This window comes from Parasteatoda tepidariorum, chromosome 10, assembly GCF_043381705.1.
Source record: "Parasteatoda tepidariorum isolate YZ-2023 chromosome 10, CAS_Ptep_4.0, whole genome shotgun sequence".
Lineage (NCBI taxonomy): Eukaryota > Metazoa > Arthropoda > Arachnida > Araneae > Theridiidae > Parasteatoda > Parasteatoda tepidariorum.
Genome location: NC_092213.1, coordinates 12,684,373 through 12,705,183, shown reverse-complemented (window position 1 = coordinate 12,705,183; position 20,811 = coordinate 12,684,373). Strand labels below are relative to the sequence as shown.

The window sequence follows — 20,811 nt, the reverse complement described above, 5'->3', positions numbered from 1 at the left end:
TATATATATATATATAAGAGTAAGTGAGTGATACTAGTGGTAAGTGAGTTCTATCCTAACGGTCGACCAAACAACCGGTCAAAACGTTCATCTGTCGTGTTGTGGCTGAAAGTTTTCCCGTTGGTTGTGAAAATTTGAAAAGAGAAAAGTAGCAGCTGAGGTCTGACCAGTGTCAAAATTACGTGGCATTCTTACCATGGCTATTAAAGGATATAGCCTTAAAATTGGAACTAGGTGCTTGCCCATGATTGGATGATGTATGATATGCACTCGTATTGTCGGGCAAACGTACCTGTCGAGCGAAGGAGCTGCCGGGAGAGTTGAATGTGGGTCACATGAGCGATTCCAGCTACTTGCAATTCAAAATTGAATAAATAGTTGTGAATAGCTCTGTGAAGGATGCGAATGTTTTATGTAACCTTACCTAACGTCACATTTAGCATTAAATAATAAAATAAACTTGTGGTGACTGTTTAGTATTACCTTCGCTGTACATAAAGAGACTTATAGGTTCCCCAACTATTCATTTTTTCCACTAATTACTGATATTATGAATTGATGGTACTTACTTGATCCTCTGCTCTACCAGGTGGTTTTCGTAATAGAAACATTAGAGGAGCATATACGAAACTAACAACTGCTATGCACCACACTAAACTGTAAATAAGAGGAAGAAAATGGCATAAAGTCTTAATGCTATTAGTCATTAATACGAGTAATAAAGTCATAAATGAACGTATTCGCCTATATATTAAACCAGGAGGTTTAATATTTAGGTGAATACCTAGATGGAAAACAGAAGAGGATTTAAATTTATTTAAAATTGCCAACTACAAGAAAATGGCGAACAACAGAATAGAATGGTCTAAGATCTTAAAGGAGATCGGGGCTTTGTAAGGTATGTAGCACCCAGGATGATGATGACGATGAAATGGCATGAATAAGACACGGTAATAATTTTTTATTAACAACTTGATGGGCTCATAATTTTGAAGAAAACGGTCATAAAAGTGCCGATTTTTTATTCAAGGAAATTCTATAAAACTAAGTATATATACAATATATATACTCAATTTTAGGGTTAATTTTTAACTTACATGTTTGATGAATACTGACATCTAGTTTAAAATAAAATATCTCTAAACCCATGGCAAATAGTCTGGCACTGCCATCTGGTGTATGGGTTGAGAAATAAATATGTTTCCGGTCATAAAAAATGGATTGCTTTATATGTTTTGACATTTTACTCTTGAGCATACCAGCTCGGAAATATCACGGGCACTAGAATTATAGGGTGAAACATCACCCCGACATTTTGACAGGAACAAGAAAGAAGTGTTTAATATGCGTTTTTAAAAAATTATTGTAGAGTCGTGTTAATATTCCTATTTAGACGTTTACCGTTGAGATGGTGGACGAAAATTGTTTTCAATCTGGCTGTGGGAAAATGACTCGCTTAGTATTTTCGCTTAAGGCGGTGATATAATAATTCACGATGTAAACTAACGATGTAACTTTTGCTTCAAAATATCATTTATACGCCGAACACAATGCATCATCAAATTTAAGGTTATAATACTTTTTTTATTTTTTTCATTACTAGGGAGATTTTCTTTTTAAATTATGTTCTTTTATTAAGTATAATTTAAGAAAAATATCGGTGTTGTTTAAGGGATATTAGAGATGTGGTTATTAGTACTAATTATTACACTAATGTTTCATAAATCTGAAAACCATTGCCAAATTCACATGTCAAGGATTCTTTACACAGATTTTTTTTTAATTAAAAGCTTTTGCCTTGTTTTTCTAGCACTGATATTTTTTTTAAGGTTAAGTTCCATTGCCCGGTGTTCTCTACACTTTGTTTTTCTAATATAATCCAATACTGTTATAATAGTTCGATAATTAATACTTATCGATAATTGATAATAGTCGATACTTAATAATAACCAAATAAGGTTGATAAAGAGAAGCATGTATTTTATGAAAACATTTATTCATTGAAAGAAGAAAACGAATTTTTTTCCTTGATTATTAATTTAGGGAAACATGAAGAATTCTTTAAGAAAGACTTCGCTTAATCTCAAGCCTCACCACGTGAAACGGGACAAACAAACAACCTGTTCTAATCATTTTGTGAAATTCGATTCTTTTAATAATGGAAAGCGGATGCATGCTTAATTTTGTGACTCATAATCTACATATNTATATATTCTTTAATAACATACCACATGAGTCAGTATGCTTTAGATACACGCTGAGTGGAGTGACATACCGTAACATGCTTAAAATGAGCAAACAGCGTTAGATATTTCGAAGAGCGTGGTATCGTATTTCGCAAAAAAACGTAAGTGCTTCACAATTGATTCCGAGAAAAGTGGTTTGACAACTTGTCTCCTTCTATTGTTAATGCTATGAACGCTGATATAGAATTTCAAAAAACTGATAAAACTTGTTTTTGAAGTTTTTTTTATAGACTTTTTTTTTTCTTCTCGATGGCAGGCACTGAACATCTTCATCTCGGAAGATGCCGGAAGTGTTGCACATTTTACGTTACCGAGTGGGCACCTGTGAACCTAACTCATGGAGGTGAGCAACATTACCCACGCCACACTGCCACGGATACCGTTTTGAAATATGTAGCTTACCATATAAAGATGCCAAATATGTACAAATCTCAATTTTGAATTTTTTGTTGCTTACGTGGATTTTTCTATTGAACTGCAGTTTCTGCAACGTTAATCTGCTGCTAAGTGTAAATATATAATCGTACTTCTTAAACTTGGTTATGCGATACTATGGTTTAACTTAACTACTTAAACGGCGAATGATGATCCAATTTAACATCTTATAAAAGTTGCAGCAAATTTGCACTGCATTATGCTACAAGGTACTGATATTTTTTTTTCAATGTAGAACCTATTTTTCTGAGAGTGAAAAATATTTAATGTACTTAAGAATTTTCAAAAATTCAAACTTACCCTGTGAAGCCAATAGCTTTTACTATGCTTCCACTCATCATAGGACCTATTAATATACAATAATTCATTTTATATTTATCCATGACCATTCTCTAAATAGTTCAAATTTATACACTTCTGCTCGTATAGTTCATCAGAAGTTCTGATACGTTCCTGCAGTCAGTTTATCAGAAGTTCTGATACATCTCTGATCTCTGTTTATCAGAAATTTCGAATAATAGTTTCTCTCTGTTCATTATAAGTTCTGATACACTTCTCAGTGCCTATCAGAAGTTCTGATACCATAAGTGTAAAATTTAAATTTATACGCTTCTGCTCGTATAGTTCATCAGAAGCTCTGATACATTCCTGCAGTCAGTTTATCAGAAGTTCTGATACATCTCTGATCTCTGTTTATCAGAAATTTCGAATAATGGTTTCTCTCTGTTCATTTTAAGTTCTGATACACTTCTCAGTGCCTATCGGAAGTTCTGATACCGTAAGGGTATAATTTAAATTTATACACTTCTGCTCTTATAGTTCATCAGCAGTTCTGATACATTCCTGCAGTCAGTTTATTAGAAGTTCTGAAATTCCGCTATTGCTCTCAGTTTAAAAGAAGTTTTGATACACTACAGCTTTTAGTTCATAAAAATTACTGATACACTATTGCTCTCAGCTGATCAAAGTTTCCGAATCACGGGTGCTCACTGTTTATCAGGTTCTGATACGCTGTTGTTCTCGTTTATCAGAAGTTCCGAATCATTGTTGAGCGCAGTTTATCAAAAGTTCTGATACATCTCTGATCTCTGTTTATCAGAATTTTCGAATGATGGTTTCTCTCTGTTCATTATAAGCTATGACACACTTCTCAGTGCCTATCAGAAGTTCTGATACTATAAGTGTATAATTTAAATTTATACACTTCTGCTCTTTTAGTTCATCAGAAGTTCTGATACATTGCTGCAGTCAGTTTCTTAGAAGTTCTGATACATCTCTGATCTCTGTTTATCAGAATTTTCGAATGATGGTTTCTCTCTGTTCATTATAAGCTATGACACACTTCTCAGTGCCTATCAGAAGTTCTGATACTATAAGTGTATAATTTAAATTTATACACTTCTGCTCTTTTAGTTCATCAGAAGTTCTGATACATTGCTTCAGTCAGTTTCTTAGAAGTTCTGATACGCTGCTGCTTTCTGTTTAAGGGAAGTTTTGATACACTACAGCTTTTAGTTCATAAGAATTTCTGATACACTATTGCTCTCAATTTATCAAAAGTTCCGAATCATTTTTACTCTCAGTTTATCAGAAGTTCTGATGCATCTCTGATCTTTGTTTATCAGAAGTTCCGAATCATAGTTGTTCTCTGTTTATTATAAGTTCTGACACACTTCTCAGTGTGCCTATTAGAAGCTCTGATATACTGCTAGTCTCGGTTTATTCAGAAGTTCTGATACATTCAATTCATCAGAAGTTTTGATACATTGTTATTCTGATAAATTGAAATCTTGTTTTCTGATCTATCAGCCAAAGTAATAATACACACACTCGATTTTAGATGTGGTGTTTGATTAGTTTAAAATAAAACTTATGTCGTGCATTTAGTGATTGATTAATTTTAAAGCATATTTACCTATTGCGAAGCCAACACAAAAAGCTACATCTCCAATGGCATATACACTTCCATATATAGACGTGTGTCTTATGTCTACTAGATAGCCTAGCATAGGCATCATGGAAGAATCTACCATACCTGAGAGAAAATAGATGAATAATTAGTCATCAATATAAGATCACATTTAAGTACTTATGTCTGCAAGTGTATTTTCTTTTCAAAGTAGATATTGAATAATTGTTTGTTAAAAAACAAATCAAGTATATAATGTTAAGGAATTAGTTATACTCAATAATTAAATGAAAAGTCCAGTGTATTTATCTAATAAATATAATTTATAATATTAACATATAACTGAATAGCACAAATACCACAAATAAAAGCTGAATTGTAAAGCGCACTCAATAAAAAAGTGAACACCTTGAATAACTAAGTTTCTCACCTTTTTATTTTGTGTAATTTAAACTATTATGACCACTAAAATCGACTAACTAAATTTACAGCATAATAGCCAAATACTGCTTAACGAAAATCTTGATCATTCTAATTGCTAAATGCAGCATTGCAAAATGCATAATATTCTTATTTCTAAACATTCTATGACTAATTTCTTAGCATTTAAATCTCTAATAAAAAATGAATAAACATACATCATTATAGCTATTAAACACAGTATTACGAAACGTTCATCATTTTAATTTCGAATAAAAAAAATTAACATACATCAATTGCTGAGCACAGCAAGGTAAAATGCTCGTGTTTTTATATCTAGTAAAACATCAATAAGTATGCATAATTTTAATCGTTAATTACAGCATAATTTAAAAAAATCTGAATAAACATGAAGCAAATTGGATAAACACACTAGTTTTAAACTTTTTTTAAAAATAAAATACCGTTCAAAATATACGACGAAATAACTGAAAGAAGTGAACAACTTTTCTTACTTACTTTTTAGATCAATAACACAGAGAAAAAAATATTTTATTTCCTTAAAAACATTAAATATTTGAAAAATTCAATTCAGGATCTTCTTAATTTTTTAAAATTTTATTTCCAATGCCTACGTGTGTTAATATTTCGTCAGTTCAGGCCTTTACAGAGCAGATTTGTTGGCCACTCTTTCAGGGGTACCCTATTAGGTGGGCCAACTTTGCTCCCACAATAAGGACAGATAGTACAGAGAATGAAAGAACATCCATGCCTTGCCCGGGATTCGAACCCAGAACCTTTCTGATGCAAGGCAAGCTCCCTGACCCCTACACAGTCCGGTCGGCGAAAATGGAATTGTGGAGATGCGGGGAACGAACCCCCGTGCTCTTCACTCTTCTTGATATCTTACCGATTGCAAAACCAATTCCTGCGTTGGGTACGATGAGGTGCGTTATGTTAGTTGCGAATGGAATCTGCAAAAGTATTAAGAAAAAAAAACTAAGTATAAGCATAGAAGTAGAATAATAGAAATATAGTAAGTAGAAATTTACAAAAAACATGTTTTAATAATTCTTTTTAAAATTGAAAAATTATATTAAAACTTTATTTGATGATTATGGTGTGTGTAAAGAAAAAAAAAGTAAAATAAGACTAAATACCATAATAAGGCAAACTCCAATCACTAAGAGTCCAATCATAGAGGAGAGCCACCTATATGAAAATACAACTTTGTATGAGATTCTTGATAAAATATTTTGATTCACAGAATAGAGTATTGCACGGTGTCATATAATCACCACCCTTACTGTTTTATTTTTAGAATCGTAGTTAAAATGTAGGAAATTGTCTGGACATCAAGATCTCAAATTAAGATTCAAGAAAGATGCAAAAACGCTATTGAAATCTGAGAAATCAATAACGATGAAGATGATATGAAAATAATAAAAAACCAGTTTGATTACCCGATGAATGTAAGAGGTGTTTCTACAACTCCTCTCTTTCATTCAAAGCGTCAATCACAAAAGATTTTATTGTTTCTTTTTCACCCTTCCTCAATAGTGAATAGACAACACTTTTGTTTTGATTTATTATTTTTTTATTTATTTTTTTGCTTTAATATTAATTTTCGATTTATAGTGCGTGAATTATTTGACCTCATTTTCGGCGAAGAGTTCAAAAATATATATTAAGGATGGTGACTACGGGTCACTCTGTGTTTCACAAATTGCAAGTCTAGAAGAGTACTAATCTAATTCAAAAACTTGTTTCTTGAAGTTTTAAAAAACACTGTTCACCTTTCATAAAACGTGAAATGAGATAACATGTTTGAAATCAAACTTTAACTAAAGTTGAATTTTGCTTTCTAGCCGTTCAGTGTTATCAACATCTTCTGGAATTTAATAAGTACATAACCAGAAGTAGAGGTAGTTTAAAATCTGCAATGGGACCTAACCTGCTGTTCCCTAAGCAGAGCGCAGCAAACAGTACTTTTCTAATCACCTTCCGTTTTTACTAAATTTTTTTTCAAATCGTTCACCTTTTTTTGTAAACAAGGTAAAATCATATTTTTTTTGGATGAAAGCTGTCTTTGCAAGTTTCAAATTACGTATAGTAACCTAGATTACGAACAATTCATTTACTTTGGGCTTTGATTTCGCCGAACGTAAAAAAATAATATAAAGTACAAACTCAAAGTAATGTTTTAAATCAAGCACAATTTTTGGTTAGCATCGTATTGAAAAAAAAGAACTTTGAGCTGATTTTTAATTGCAAAATAGTTTTCCCATGGTCCATATAAAACGTGTATACCAAATTAGATGTATATCCATCGATCAAAACGGTTGATTTAAAGAAAACGACTTTAATTAAAATCATTTGGTAATGCATGAACTACTAATTGATGTTATAATGCATGTACTACTTGTTTGGTAATGCATGTAATACTCATAATGCATGTACTACTAATTGAAAAATAAAAATTTAATTGTAAATTTATGAGTTTATTTTTTAAACAGAGAATATTATTATTAGACAATTAAATTAGAATATAAATAATGTTATTCACCTTCCGATCCTGTGTCCGAGAGGTCCAAAAACGTTAGTTCCAATTAAATAAGAAATGCTTGCGGGTAAGAATGCTGCCCCCTGTTGCCATTTAGGGGCATTCATTGTGTCCATCATCCAAAGAGGGAGTGACGGCTCAAGCGTCGCTATACCCATGTTGGCAAACGTTATGGCCCCTGAAATTAAAAAAAATTATTCCTAATCTTAAAATGTGTAACTGTGGTGTTGACTTTTGAAACGATTATCAATCCGCACAAATAAATGAGTTAAAAGCCATGGTGGCTCAGGGGATAGAGCACTCGCCTCCTAATGAAGTGACCCGGGTTCGAATTCCAGCTATGGCTGGTTGATAAAATTCCGCATCCCGCTCGCACCGACCACAGTGCTGGCGTGAAATATCATCAGTGGTAGACGGATCATGGGTTAGAATCCCCTTGTTACCTTCCTAACCGTAGGAGGTTCTTGTGGTTTTCCTCTCCATGTAACGTATTTCCATCAAGAAGTCCTCCACAAAGGCAAATTTCTCCCAATATTTGTTTGAAAAGTTCGTTGTCTTCTTAATACTTGTCAATACTCGTCTTCCGAATCGGGTTCAAAATTACAAGGCTACGGAGTTGAACATTTGTGGTCGTAAACCCAATATTGTGTGGGCTGTTTAACGTCGGTTATAAAAGAAAAGAAAATGAATGAGTTGCTTACATAAAAATAACGAGACACGATAGCTCAGGGGATACAGCGTTTTCCTTCCAATGAGGGGAATCGGTTTTGGCACGTGAATGATTATGAATTTGAAGCTGTTGATGAATTTAAATATCTTGCAACTACTGCAACCTGCAAAAATGACATAAATACCGAAATCGATAGCCGTTCAGCAATGGCAAACAAGTGCTACTTTGGTTTAAAAGGCCAACTAAAAAGAAAATTTCTTAAACAAAAGACAAAAATTAGCATATACAAAACACTCCTACGGTATCCTATATGGTAGTGAGTGCTGAACACATAATAAAAAAGAGGAGAACAAATTGCTGATTTTTGAGAGAGAGAGACTTAGAAGGATTTTTGGTGCAGTCTATGAGAATAACAAATGGCACACCTTTGCAATCATGAGTTATATAAAAAGTATAAACAACCAGACATAGTTCATGTCATAAAGGCCAATCGAATTCGATGGCTGGGACACCTTTATAGAACTGACGACCGAAACCCCGGAAAAAAGGTAACTTTTCTTAAACCAGAATGTATAAGAAAAAGGGGTCGTCCACCGACTAGGTGGCAGGACGTAGTTGAGAGGGACCTAAAGATAATAGGAATAACTAACTGGAAGGCCATGGCACAGAATAGATCAAGATGGCAAAAACTTATTGGGACGACCTTGGCCTCTTATAGGCTGTAGTGCCCAGGAAGAAGAAGAACAATATTTAAACTAAACATTTTTCCAATGTAGACTTTATAACAGTTTTTTAATCAAAAAAACACAATGTTTAAATTAAAAATTGTCTTAATGTTGACTGCAACACTATATTTCAATGGAAAAATCCTAAATTACAATTCTCTTTCTCTTTTACAAATTCGAGTTAACCAGGGAAAAAAAATGCACATGAATTTAACCTGGGCCCATATGACTCAAAGAATAAGGCACTCGCCTCCCAATGAGGCAACCGAAGTTCGAATCTCATCGGTGGCATGCAGATGAATTCTTTTCCCGACTCGCACTTTTATTTATATTTCGCTTGTTGACGTAAAATATCCTCATTGGTAGACGGATCATAAATCAGAATATCCTCGCCGTAGATTTTAACAGTAGGAGGTACTTATGATTTTCCTCTCCATGTAATACAAATGTGGGTAAAGTCCTTTAAGAAGACTATTTTGTCTTGATTCTTGATCCTGGAATATCCTTGTCTTCTGTGTTGTGCTCCGAAATTACAATGCTACGAGGTTGGATATTGAACGTCGTAATTTAAAAATGCTTCTCAATAGTTATATATATATATATATATATATATACGTAATTCAGCTTCTCAATACCGATCATAAAATAAAATTTAATCTACAAGTTTTAACATTTTGCTTTACAGATGGCGCTGCAATCACAACACGAAAATGGGGTAAAAATTGTTAAAACAGAGATTAAGATATCTCATGAAATATTAACAGACGTGTTTGACATTTAGAGCAACCTATTACATGACTTTTTAAACTCGACACCCTCTCTTAGTTTGGCATCATTACAACATAAATTTATTTTTTCGATTCGATTTTAATTTGTGAAATATTTATATTTAAAATATGTACCACATTTTCATTAAACTAAAATAATTAAAAACCATATACGATATATTTGGGTATTTCCGTGCTTTTTGGAAAATAAGCTTACAGACTTTCACTATACACTTACTAACTTATTATTATTATTAGAGAGTAACATTTAAGTTTTTATTTGAAAATTCTACTTTTTTTTAAAAAGCATTTTAGTATATTTACTTACTACTACTTCAAGTTATTCGAATTTTTGATTAAATGGGGTTTTTCGTGGTTTCATAAAAGCATTAAAAACTTCAATTAACTGAAGATTAGAAAATTATTGATTCGCATTTCAAATTATGATTACCGGAATAAACTTCCTCTCTCGAAGACTCGGAGCATTTATTCCACGGTTACTTACGCTATTAATAAGAAAAGGAAATTATCATTCCCGTTTTCTCAATTATAGTTCTTTAAGTTATTTTATTAATCTTGACGGAAGATGTATTTCCGTCAGAAAAATGGAAGATGCTGTGGATGAAGAGAATTTACAATTCATGAGGTTGTTTATTTTGAGAAAAGGACATTTTGCTTTAAGAAATCATTTATTATTGAAGAAAGTTGTACAAAATAGGTAAGAAAATTTCCGTTTTATCTATTAGTTCTTTGCGTGCTACTGGTCAGAAACAAGTTAATCAGTTATTTAGTTTTAAAAACAGTCCTCAGTATACACCAGAGCAAAAACTTTAAGTTCTAACGATACTATAATATATTCAGACTAAAACTTTTTACTCGTCACTGTCTTTGAGAAAAGTGGAAACAGTTTTTGAAGTGTTAAACAAATGAAGTGTTAAAAATAGCTTAACCCTTTGACGCAGAATTTTTATTAAACATATTTTTCACACTTTTTTCCTCATTTTGTATTAATTTTGGTCAATATGAGTTACAAACATATATGGCAGTACTTTTACTTTCGTTACTTGTACCGCCGGTAATGTCAGCTATAGNTTAAAAATACTTGTACTTTTACTCGTTACTTTTTAAAAGTAACGTTGCCATATATGGTTACAAAATATTATATTTAGCATTTTAATAATTTAGAGTTATGAAACACAACATAAAATATCGGTGTCTTTTTTTTTTTCTTCTTTTTTTTTGTTAAAGATAAACACGGCTTCCAAACACCACTTACCCCCAAGCAATAACTTCTCAAATTTGCAGTTATTTAGATAAGAGAAACAGTTATTGATTAGTGAAATTTCTTTAATTTACAAAATCAATTTTTGTTAAATTTCTGAATGTAAACGAAAACAAAATTTTTTCAAACTACCTTATTTGGATTTTCTATTTTAATGCGAATATATTTCCGATAATAACAGATTTCTTTTCGTGACTATTAGACTGTATTTAAAAAAAATTTTTTGTTATTTAAAAAAATTGCCGAAATATATTTTTACTTGTAATTGGAGCATCAATTTTATATATAGTCGGATCTATTTTTAACGAAGTTGCTAAATCCCGATAAAAAGTTCCTTACATGGAAAATTCGCTAAACGGAAAATCACCATTTGAAATGCTTAAACAACAAACATAAAACAGGTTTTCAATTCATGAACACTATACATGATTAAAATAGCAATTGATACACCTTTATCTTGTAAATTATAGTCTGCTCTTGAATTGTTTCAAATGATTTTAACATTTCATAATATGAAGGTGTGGTCATTTCTTCGTGATTTTTGTCTTCATCTTCTTCATCGTCTTTACAATTTATTGCAGTACTAGACGCCTAAGGCGGCCAGCTGTCCGCCACGCTATCAATTTCTATTTCTATATAATTTTTNATTTGTAACTGGGCGGGGCTACCCGACACATTTTGAAAAGAGCTGGAAAACATGTTTTTTTAAATTTCTATTGTTTTAAGTTAAACTATTCTTTTTTGGTTTATTCTTTTTGCATTATTTAATTAGATGGTAAAACAATAGAAACATACAAAAATATTGACTATTACTCAATATTATACAGAAATATAAGCAATACTCCTAAAGGGGGCGGGGCTACCCGACTCTCCCCTAAGTGGCTGCAAAAATCAATTTAAGATCATTTCTCTCATAAAATGCGTTAACAAGATTGAAATATTTTAGATCAAGTCAACCATATTTCAAGTTTTTCATGATTACCACTGAAACTTCATATAAAATTAATTTTGTTTTTAAATTTTCTACCTAATATTTGGCTACTATAACAGTTTTACTTAGCGATATTTTTTAGTACTTGTATGGAAAGTTTTGACCTAATTTTTCGCAATTTAGAGCTCATTATTTTAATTGCATTGTCGATTAGACACCGTTTGACGCACATCTTACATTGAAATTAATATTACTAGCCAAAGATATTTTTTAGCACTTGTATAAAAAGTTTTCTCCTAATAAAGTTTCGCAATTTAATGTTCTTTATTTTAATTGCATTGTTGATTAGACACCGTTTACTCACATCTTACAATGAAATTAACAGCTTATATACCGTTCAATATGATATTGTTAAGTTTAGTTCAGATACCCATTTAAGGATGTTTATCGTAAAATGTTAAGTAATTAGGTATACGAACATTACTCAAAGAACTAACTTACGATTACTTTATAACTTAGGATTACTTTCGGAACTTACTACAGAAACTTTACTTTAAGAACTAACTTAGGATTACTTTAGAAACTTACTTTAAGAACACTTTCTTTAAGATTGTCTTGAAGTTTGAAACCTTTAATTTGAAATATACATTAATTTCGCTTGCAGTATTACCGGAAAATATCGTTAAATGAAGGATAAAAATATTTTCATGTAATAAATGTCTTTATAGCTTATCTTGTATTTCTGTTGATTACAACAAAAAATTTATCTTATTATAAATTTTTTTTAAAAATTGTAATTATTTTTGAATGCAATTGGATACTTGCAATCGACGTCTCACGTGGGTAAATCGTGACATGCAACCGTTGAGCAGCTAATCAGGTTCGACACTCATACGCGACATCGCTTGCAGCTATCTGATGAAATATAATTTGAAAATCGATTCAGCCTGATGTGCTAAGCCTAATTACCGTACCATGCACAACCATGTGATTATGCCTAACTATATGATTGCAGCAGTCTTGTTCTTCTCGAGTTGCATGTACCTAATTAGAAATGTTTGCAAGTGTTGAATTAATGTTTTAAATAATCAACTTTTAAAAATTTTTTAGTAAAATTATTTTTGAATGCAATTGGATACTTGCAAGCGACGTCTCACGTGGGTAAATCGTGGCATGCAACCGTTGAGCAGCTAATTAGGTTCGACACTCATACGTGACATCGCTTGCAGCTATCTGATGAAATATAATTTGAAAATCGATTCAGCCGGATGTGCTAAGCCTAATTACCGTACCATGCACAACCATGTGATTATGCCTAACTATATGATTACAGCAGTCTTGTTCTTCTCGAGCTTCATGTACCTAATTAGGAATGTTTGCAAGTGTTTAATTAATGTTATAAATAATCAATCATACCAGCTGCAACCAAAATGTAAGGATCTCTGATGAGTGTGAGCAGTGAAGCTCCTTCTTGCTCTTCTTTCGTTACTTTAGGTTGAAGAACCAATAGCTGTAACACTGAAATGATACATAACAAAATTTAAAAAAAATTACAATCCTTCTGAAAACTGTACGATATTTTAAGTGACACTTCAGGGAGAGGGAAAAATAGAAACAAAATCGGTCGAATAGTTTTTGAGTTATCAAGTTTTTGAAAAAGTAGCATAAATAAAATTTAATTTCTTAAGAACTATTAGTCCGATTTCATTCTTATTTTTCATTTTGTCATTTAAAATTGCATTCTTTATTTATAGGATGTTAATATTTGAATACTTTTGGATTATCAAAGATAATTGTAAATATTTACTAAAAGTAATTTTTTCCATGGAATTATAATTTTATTATATAACTGCATGTTAAACACTTGCGGCGAAAAATGCACGAAGGAAAAAGTAACAATAAGGGATCAAAACTTTCGATAGCTTTCCTGAACAGACTATTAGAACCGTATTTTTTTTAGATTGCGGAACCATATTTTGAGGGTCGAAAATTTGAAACCGTTGAAAAAAAGTATGTTTATTTCTTTTTCCCATCCTATATACATTTTGATTTGAATTTGAATCGTAATTGATAGTTTATGAAATATTCTATATATTTTGGGTCACTATTCCTACAACTTTATTTCCTTCTCCGTCTTATCTTTTTTTATGTAATACTAGCTGAATACTCGTTTTTAGTACGCGGTGAAAAAATAAGAACCAATAAATCAGTATTGAACATCACTACAAAATACACAAAACTGTAAGAAATTAAAACTAAATAAAGCTAAACTAATAAAGCTAAAAAAAATTCCAAAACTTTTTTTATTTATTATTATTGGTTGCCCTTCCCGATGACTTTACGTTATTAGACTAAGCAAAACGTGTATTTAGTAGTTCATTTCATCAAGTGAGTGCATTCAGTATTATCTGGCTGATTGTGGTTGCTCGAGGCAACTTATGAAAAAAAAATTTACCACTTTGAACTACTTTCTCCTGCATTAATATCGTGAAAAAGCTATAAAAATTCCATCACAAAATTGTACAGTATTAGTGTGGCTGCATACGGCATGAAATTTACTCATAAAATACGTTGTACCTATATAAGAATATATTTGGTACCCATTAAAACTGCATCAATGATGACAGTAGTGCCTATTACAAAAATGAGGTCATCATTGATGTCAGTAATAGTAGAGCGATATTTTGTGATTCCTTATGACGAATAAATGCATTGTCTTCACTGATTTTGATTTTTAATGCGTAGCTTTTTTATTTCAATTAGTAACTATTACCATAATTAATTTAACATCATTGACGTCAATAGTGGTTTGTCGATTGCTTAAGCTCTCTTTAAACGAATTAGTACTATTTCGCCAATAAGTTTTCTTATTAGTCTCATTATTTTACTTAAGTTAATAAAGATTACCAAAATTAATATTCATTGGCGCCCATTGGCGCTCATTTATCCATTCCATGATATAAGAGATGCATCATAAACCGATCCTAACAGTTTCTTTTCCTGTTCCCACTTCTATCTTTTTCATATGAAATCGAAGTTAATTTTAACAAAATTTATCCATTCCATGATATATTGAATGCATTATAAATCGATCCTAACTGCGTCAGCAGTTTCCTTTCTTGTTTCCATTCTTATCTGCTTCATATAAAATCGAAGTTAATTAATATAGAATTTAGCTATTTCATTATATATTGGATGCACTTTAAACCGATCCTAACTGCATCAACAGTTTTTTTCCTTTTCCCACTTCTATCTTTTTCATATGAAATCGAAGTTATTTTGAACAAAATTGATCCATTTCGAGATAAAGTGGGTGCATTATAAACCGATCCTAACTGCATCAGCAGTTTCTTTTCTTGTTCCCACTTCTATCTTTTTCATATGAAATCGAAGTTAATTTAAACAAAATTTATCCATTTCGTGATAAAGTGGGTGCATTATAAACCGATCCTAACTGCATCAGCAGTTTCTTTTCTTGTTTCCATTCTTATCTGTTTCATATGAAATTGAAGTTAATTAAATAAAGAATTTACCCATTCCATTATATAGTGGATGCATTATAAATCGATCCTAACTGCGTCAGCAATTTCTTTTCCATTCTTATTTGTTTCATATGAAATCGAAGTCAATTAATACAGAATTTATCCATTCCATTACACATCGGATGCAGCCGATCCTAACTTCTGCAAGATTTTCAGTTCTCGTTCCAGCTCTTATCATTTTTTTAATGAACTCGAAGTTAATTAATTAAAAATCTACTTTTTTACGATATATTTTAAAAGATTCCCACCATTCCTACAGCTTCATATCTTTGTTTTTCTCTTCCATTTTGGACTGAGGGTGTATTTAATTAATACAAAATTTACTTATTTTATGGTACATCCAATGCAATATCATAAACTGATCCCACTACTGCTACAGCCTTAACTCTTTTTTTTTTTCTCTCTCTCTTTTTCTTATTGATATGAAAACGAAATATAATAGTTCAACCGGTGCCTTGGCGCCTATCCATCTATGTTTTCCTGCTCTTAAGAGAGAGTTGGAGGATTTTTTCCCCATTCTATTCTCTCTCTAACCCCCCCTCCCCAACTCTGGATCTCTTTGACTCAGGAACTCCCGAATTCCTGACATACTTCACACCAGGAGAGGGAACCTCGCCTCCATCATAAACTGGAGCTTCGAACGAGCTATCGCTTTTAATGGAATACTTACGTATGCCGTTTAAATGTGTGGCAACGGAGAATGCGATCAGACGATTTCTTAATACGTAATTAAAATTAAATATGCAATTTTACTCTCGGAATGCATACGGTCATGCAACAGCCATTTTTATTATTTTTTTTCCCGGTTTGATCAGCGTAACATATTTTTTTAATTAATTTTTTAATTGGTGTTACATGTAAATGTTATTTGCTTATTTTAATTTCGAACAATACAGGATATTTTATTTATCGATAGGCAATCTTCGGGGGTTATTTTAAGACAGAATAGGGATTCTACTTCCTTTTTATTAATCCACCAGGAGTTATATAAACACAATTTTTTATTTATTCAGTAGCTAATCAATATTTTTTATGTCATTTTTATTACATTTTTGTTAGTGCTCAAATAACTTTATTTAAGAAATTTTACTATTGTAATTTGCTTAAAGTTTGAACTGATAAAGAGTACGTGTTCAATTTCTTGTTAGCAGATTAACAGCCTTTGTAAACATTATATGTTTGACGTACAAGTTATTGTATATACTCTTTATAATGTAAAGACTGTATTTTTTATTATTTTCAAATACTTTTTAGAGAGCCGTGTAGGCTCAGGGGATAGAACGTTCAACTTCTAATGAGGTGACCCGGGTTCGAATCTCGGCGATGGGCTTTTAAAGCTTTGTTAAAAAGTATTCTCAATTTGGTAAAATGGTCACTTAGGTTCATAATGACGCTTTAGCTAACGTCACACTAGCGATGGGATCAAATTATATTGTCTATTAAGATTTCATGACAAGATGGATATTAGCTGAGCATCCAAGACATTGCGAAAAGAACCCTTATAATTACCTAGATTTAAGATTATTTTCTCCTTAAGACCAGCTTTATTAAAGGTTTTTTTTACACTTGAAAACCCTAGGTCAACCTCGATTTAAGGTTTTTATATAGAAGCTTGCTTTCCAAGGTTTATGATTAGGGCAATGTACGCAGAATAGAGCAGATTGTCACATACCTCGTCTTAAGGCTAGAAGGTTTATACGTAAACCGCATAACAAACCTTTTTAGGTTTACACTAAAAGGTTTTCGCTGAGTGGAACTAAACCTTATTTTGCTATCTGGGACAGTTGCTGTAAACAAACCTCCAATGCGACTAAACTTTGAGGCTGACCATCTTGCAGTCTCAACTAATCCTAGATATATTTGATCAACGATAAATCTTTGGATCGAACTATCTAGGGAAGACTGGTAATGTGGCTGGAAGCAGTCCAAGGATACTCTGATTATGTGAGTCCGAGTATTCTCCTGTAGAAAAATGGCTCCCAGTAGCACATCGATTAACTGGGCCATGACAGCTCAGAGGTACGTTTGTGACATCCTTCGAACACATTTGCTGCCACTTATGGCAGGGCTCCTAGGAGCTGTATTTCAACTAGCAATTCACAGGCCCACAGAGAACTGTCTTGGACACAATACCACTCTTCTTTGGCCTGTTCGATCCCCAGATTTGTCACTAATTCAGCATATCTGGCAACACATGAGACGGAAAATTGGACGTTTTCCGAGTTTATTCGAATTGGAGACGGATTCACAGCCACCGTTAAACGAGTTGCCGCCGGACATCATAAAGAACTTGTATGTTTCTGTGTCCGACCGTATCGCATTGTGCATTCGTGCTTGGTCTAACAGGTTATACAAATCTCCCTTCATTTGTATGTTTTCCTGCAGTAAATGGTAATTTAGCTTTGATTTTTTTTAATCACTTACTTATAGTTTCAACGCAGAACTTCGTATGTAAAAATTTCAATCCATTCTGTTAATTCTACCTTGAAGAGCGAATTTTTATGTCAATGAGTGTATTTTTAAAACTTAAACTTTTAAAACTTTGATAGAGTTAAAGTTAAACGCGTTCTAATGAACTTTGTTTCCAAATTTTAAGGTTATGACAATTTTTAAAGCTTGAACTTTAAAAAAAGTGTAAGCGAAAAGTGTTCATGTGAACATTTTGTTGCACACTCATCGATAAGCATCATCATTTGTATGAAAAAAAAGCTTTATTATGAGAGACGAATCTGACTTACATCCATCAAAGAGTGATATGAAAGCTAATATAAGGAAAGGAGCAGCACGTCCAACAAACTCGTACATGACTCCTCCAAATGGAGGACCAATCATCACACCCAGAGCCAAACCACCGAGTGCTAGAGCCATAGCATTTCCCCTTTCTCTGTCATCTGGATAGAAAGCCGCCAACATCCCCATACCTGGTAAAAGAAATTACAAATTAAAATACAGTCACGGTAGCCCAAGCCACAAGGTACTAGAATTATGACATATAATCAGGCTGCTTTATTAAATACGCCGAAAAGTATTGTTGTCTTTTATGCTAGAAGGGATGGAATTAACAGCTGAAATTTTGGTCCTCTGAAATGTTGGACTTCTCAAAAGCCAACATTTTGGTCTTGGTGTAAAGGAGTGTGTTGGAACACTTTTCCCATTTTAACTTTTAACTCCGACATAGTCGGATTAACAGTATAAAGACACCATTTGAGTACACAAACTTTTTCTTTTGTAAAATCTTTTCGAACACATAACAGTTTGAAGGATAATAATTTGTTGTGAGTCACTTAAATTAGAAATAGAAAACTGTTCCAATATATCCCTTGTTGTATCTCCGGGAAGTTTTATTTTAACTGATTTTATGCCAACAGCTCAAAATGCGTGTTTAAGAAAATGGACAAAGCATTTTATTCTCTTTTTCAAACTTCTCTTATTAAAATTATTCCTTTAAAGAGTAAACTAATGAATTCAATTAAATTCGTAATGTGATGTTGTCCATTTTGCCAGAATTATTTAGTACATTCTTAAAATTAGTCTTAAAAGTTAATAGTTCTTTTTACTATACTTATAATAGCGTATATATTAGTTTATAATAGTGATATTAAATTGATGTTTTGCGAATTAAGATTTTCTTAAGCGACTTTATCACTTAGTGCATTGAATATGAAGAGTTACATCTGTAATGTACCCAGCCATCCCGATCCCGAAATCTTGGATTTTGCTTCATAATGATAATGCTTTGCGTTTAAAATTTCAAAGAAAGTAAGTTCGAAATTCTTCGAAGTTATTAAAGTTAAGTTGAACATTAAAAAGGCGCACTTTGCGCAATGTCTGTTTCTGTATACAAGCATTTTGGGTTGTTTTCATTTTCTTAAACACACATTTCAAGGTGTTTCATTTTCTTAAACACACATTTCAAGCTGTTTCATTTTCTGAAACACACATTTCGAATTTTTTTTATTTTCCTAAACATACATTTTCAAACTGTTTCATTTTCTTAAACACTCATTTCAAACTTCTTCCTTTTTCCTAAACACACATTTCAAGCTGTTTCATTTTCTTAAACACACATTTCAAGCTGTTTCATTTTCTTAAAAACATTTTTCAAGCTGTTTCCTTTTCTTAAACACGCATTTCAAACTGCTTCCTTTTTCTTAAGCACACATTTCAAGCTGTTTCATTTTCAGAAACACACATTTCGAATTTTTTTTATTTTCCTAAACATACATTTCAAGTTGCTTCCCTTTTCTTAAACACACATTTCAAGCTGTTTCCATTTTTTTAAACACAAATTTCAAATTATGTCTATTTTTTAAAACACACATTTCAAGCTGTTTCGATATTCTTAAACACTCATTTCAAGCTGTTTTAATTCTCTTAAACACACATTTCAAGCTATTTCTATTTTTTTAAACACACATTTCAAGCTGTTTTCGCATTCTTAAATACACATTTCAAGCTGCTTTAATTCTCTTAAACGAACATTTCAAGATGAGGTATTTTTTCTCAACACCATTGCACTTTAAATTTTCTTCATAAAAAGGATTTAATAAGTTTAAGCAAATGCACTTTAACTATAACAACTATATTAAAGTAAATTTTCTGGACATATCTGCGGACAGGGGGACCCGTCCTCTTTAATACTCGGAGTCTTTAATCTTAAACCAATTGCTATCCGAATTAAAAGCATGCCTCGACAATAAGTAGGTTGACCACATCCTTACAAAGAAATGAACATAATGAATAAAAGATTGTAAAGAAAGTTTAGACCTACAAAGGGCTGTAGTGTCAATAAAAAGGAAGAAATACACTCTAAATGCTTACGCAAATTAATACTCGTAGTACTTCATATTTAAATTTTTTTTTTCAAAAATGTTTTCTGTTTTTCTGAAAAAACATAAAATAAGTATGATTTTAAAACATTTATGGTAGGTCAACTTACCTGCTACACTTGTACACGCAGATCCAACACCTTGTAAAGATCTGGCAATAAATAACATTGGATAGCTCGTACCCATGGCAAAAACTAAAAAATAATTCTTTCATAAATAATGAATGACAAACAAATTAGCAAGGAATGTTAGATACATGCCGTGTTTGGCAGAAATTAAAAATAATTTATTGTACCATAAATAATGTATTACAAACAAATTTGCATGGACTATTTGTTGCACGCATTAGTTGGCAAAAACTGAAAACAACTTATCCTATCAAAAATAATGAATAACAAACAATTTGCATTGAAAGTAAAATGCATGCATTAGTTGGCAAAAAAAGGAAAACAACTTATCCTATCAAAAATAATGAATAACAAACAATTTGCA

The 20,811-nt window shown here is 32.0% G+C and overlaps 2 protein-coding genes across 2 annotated transcripts in view; one reads left to right on the top strand and one right to left on the bottom strand.

The window, feature by feature from the left end:
* The window catches only part of LOC107436811 (LRP2-binding protein), a 145,520-nt gene that overhangs the window by 27,895 nt on the left and 96,814 nt on the right, over positions 1-20,811 (top strand). The window lies entirely within an intron of this gene.
* LOC107437267 (synaptic vesicular amine transporter-like) overlaps positions 549-20,811 on the bottom strand; it is a 44,130-nt gene continuing 23,867 nt past the window's right edge. The window contains exons 4-12 of the mRNA XM_043044129.2: positions 20,430-20,513; positions 18,229-18,411; positions 13,365-13,466; positions 7,577-7,751; positions 6,171-6,222; positions 5,921-5,984; positions 4,597-4,716; positions 2,982-3,027; positions 549-657 (exon numbers count right to left, since the gene is read on the bottom strand). Of these exons, the coding sequence (XP_042900063.1) occupies positions 549-657; positions 2,982-3,027; positions 4,597-4,716; positions 5,921-5,984; positions 6,171-6,222; positions 7,577-7,751; positions 13,365-13,466; positions 18,229-18,411; positions 20,430-20,513 (935 nt within the window). The remainder of the gene's footprint in view (positions 658-2,981; positions 3,028-4,596; positions 4,717-5,920; positions 5,985-6,170; positions 6,223-7,576; positions 7,752-13,364; positions 13,467-18,228; positions 18,412-20,429; positions 20,514-20,811) is intronic.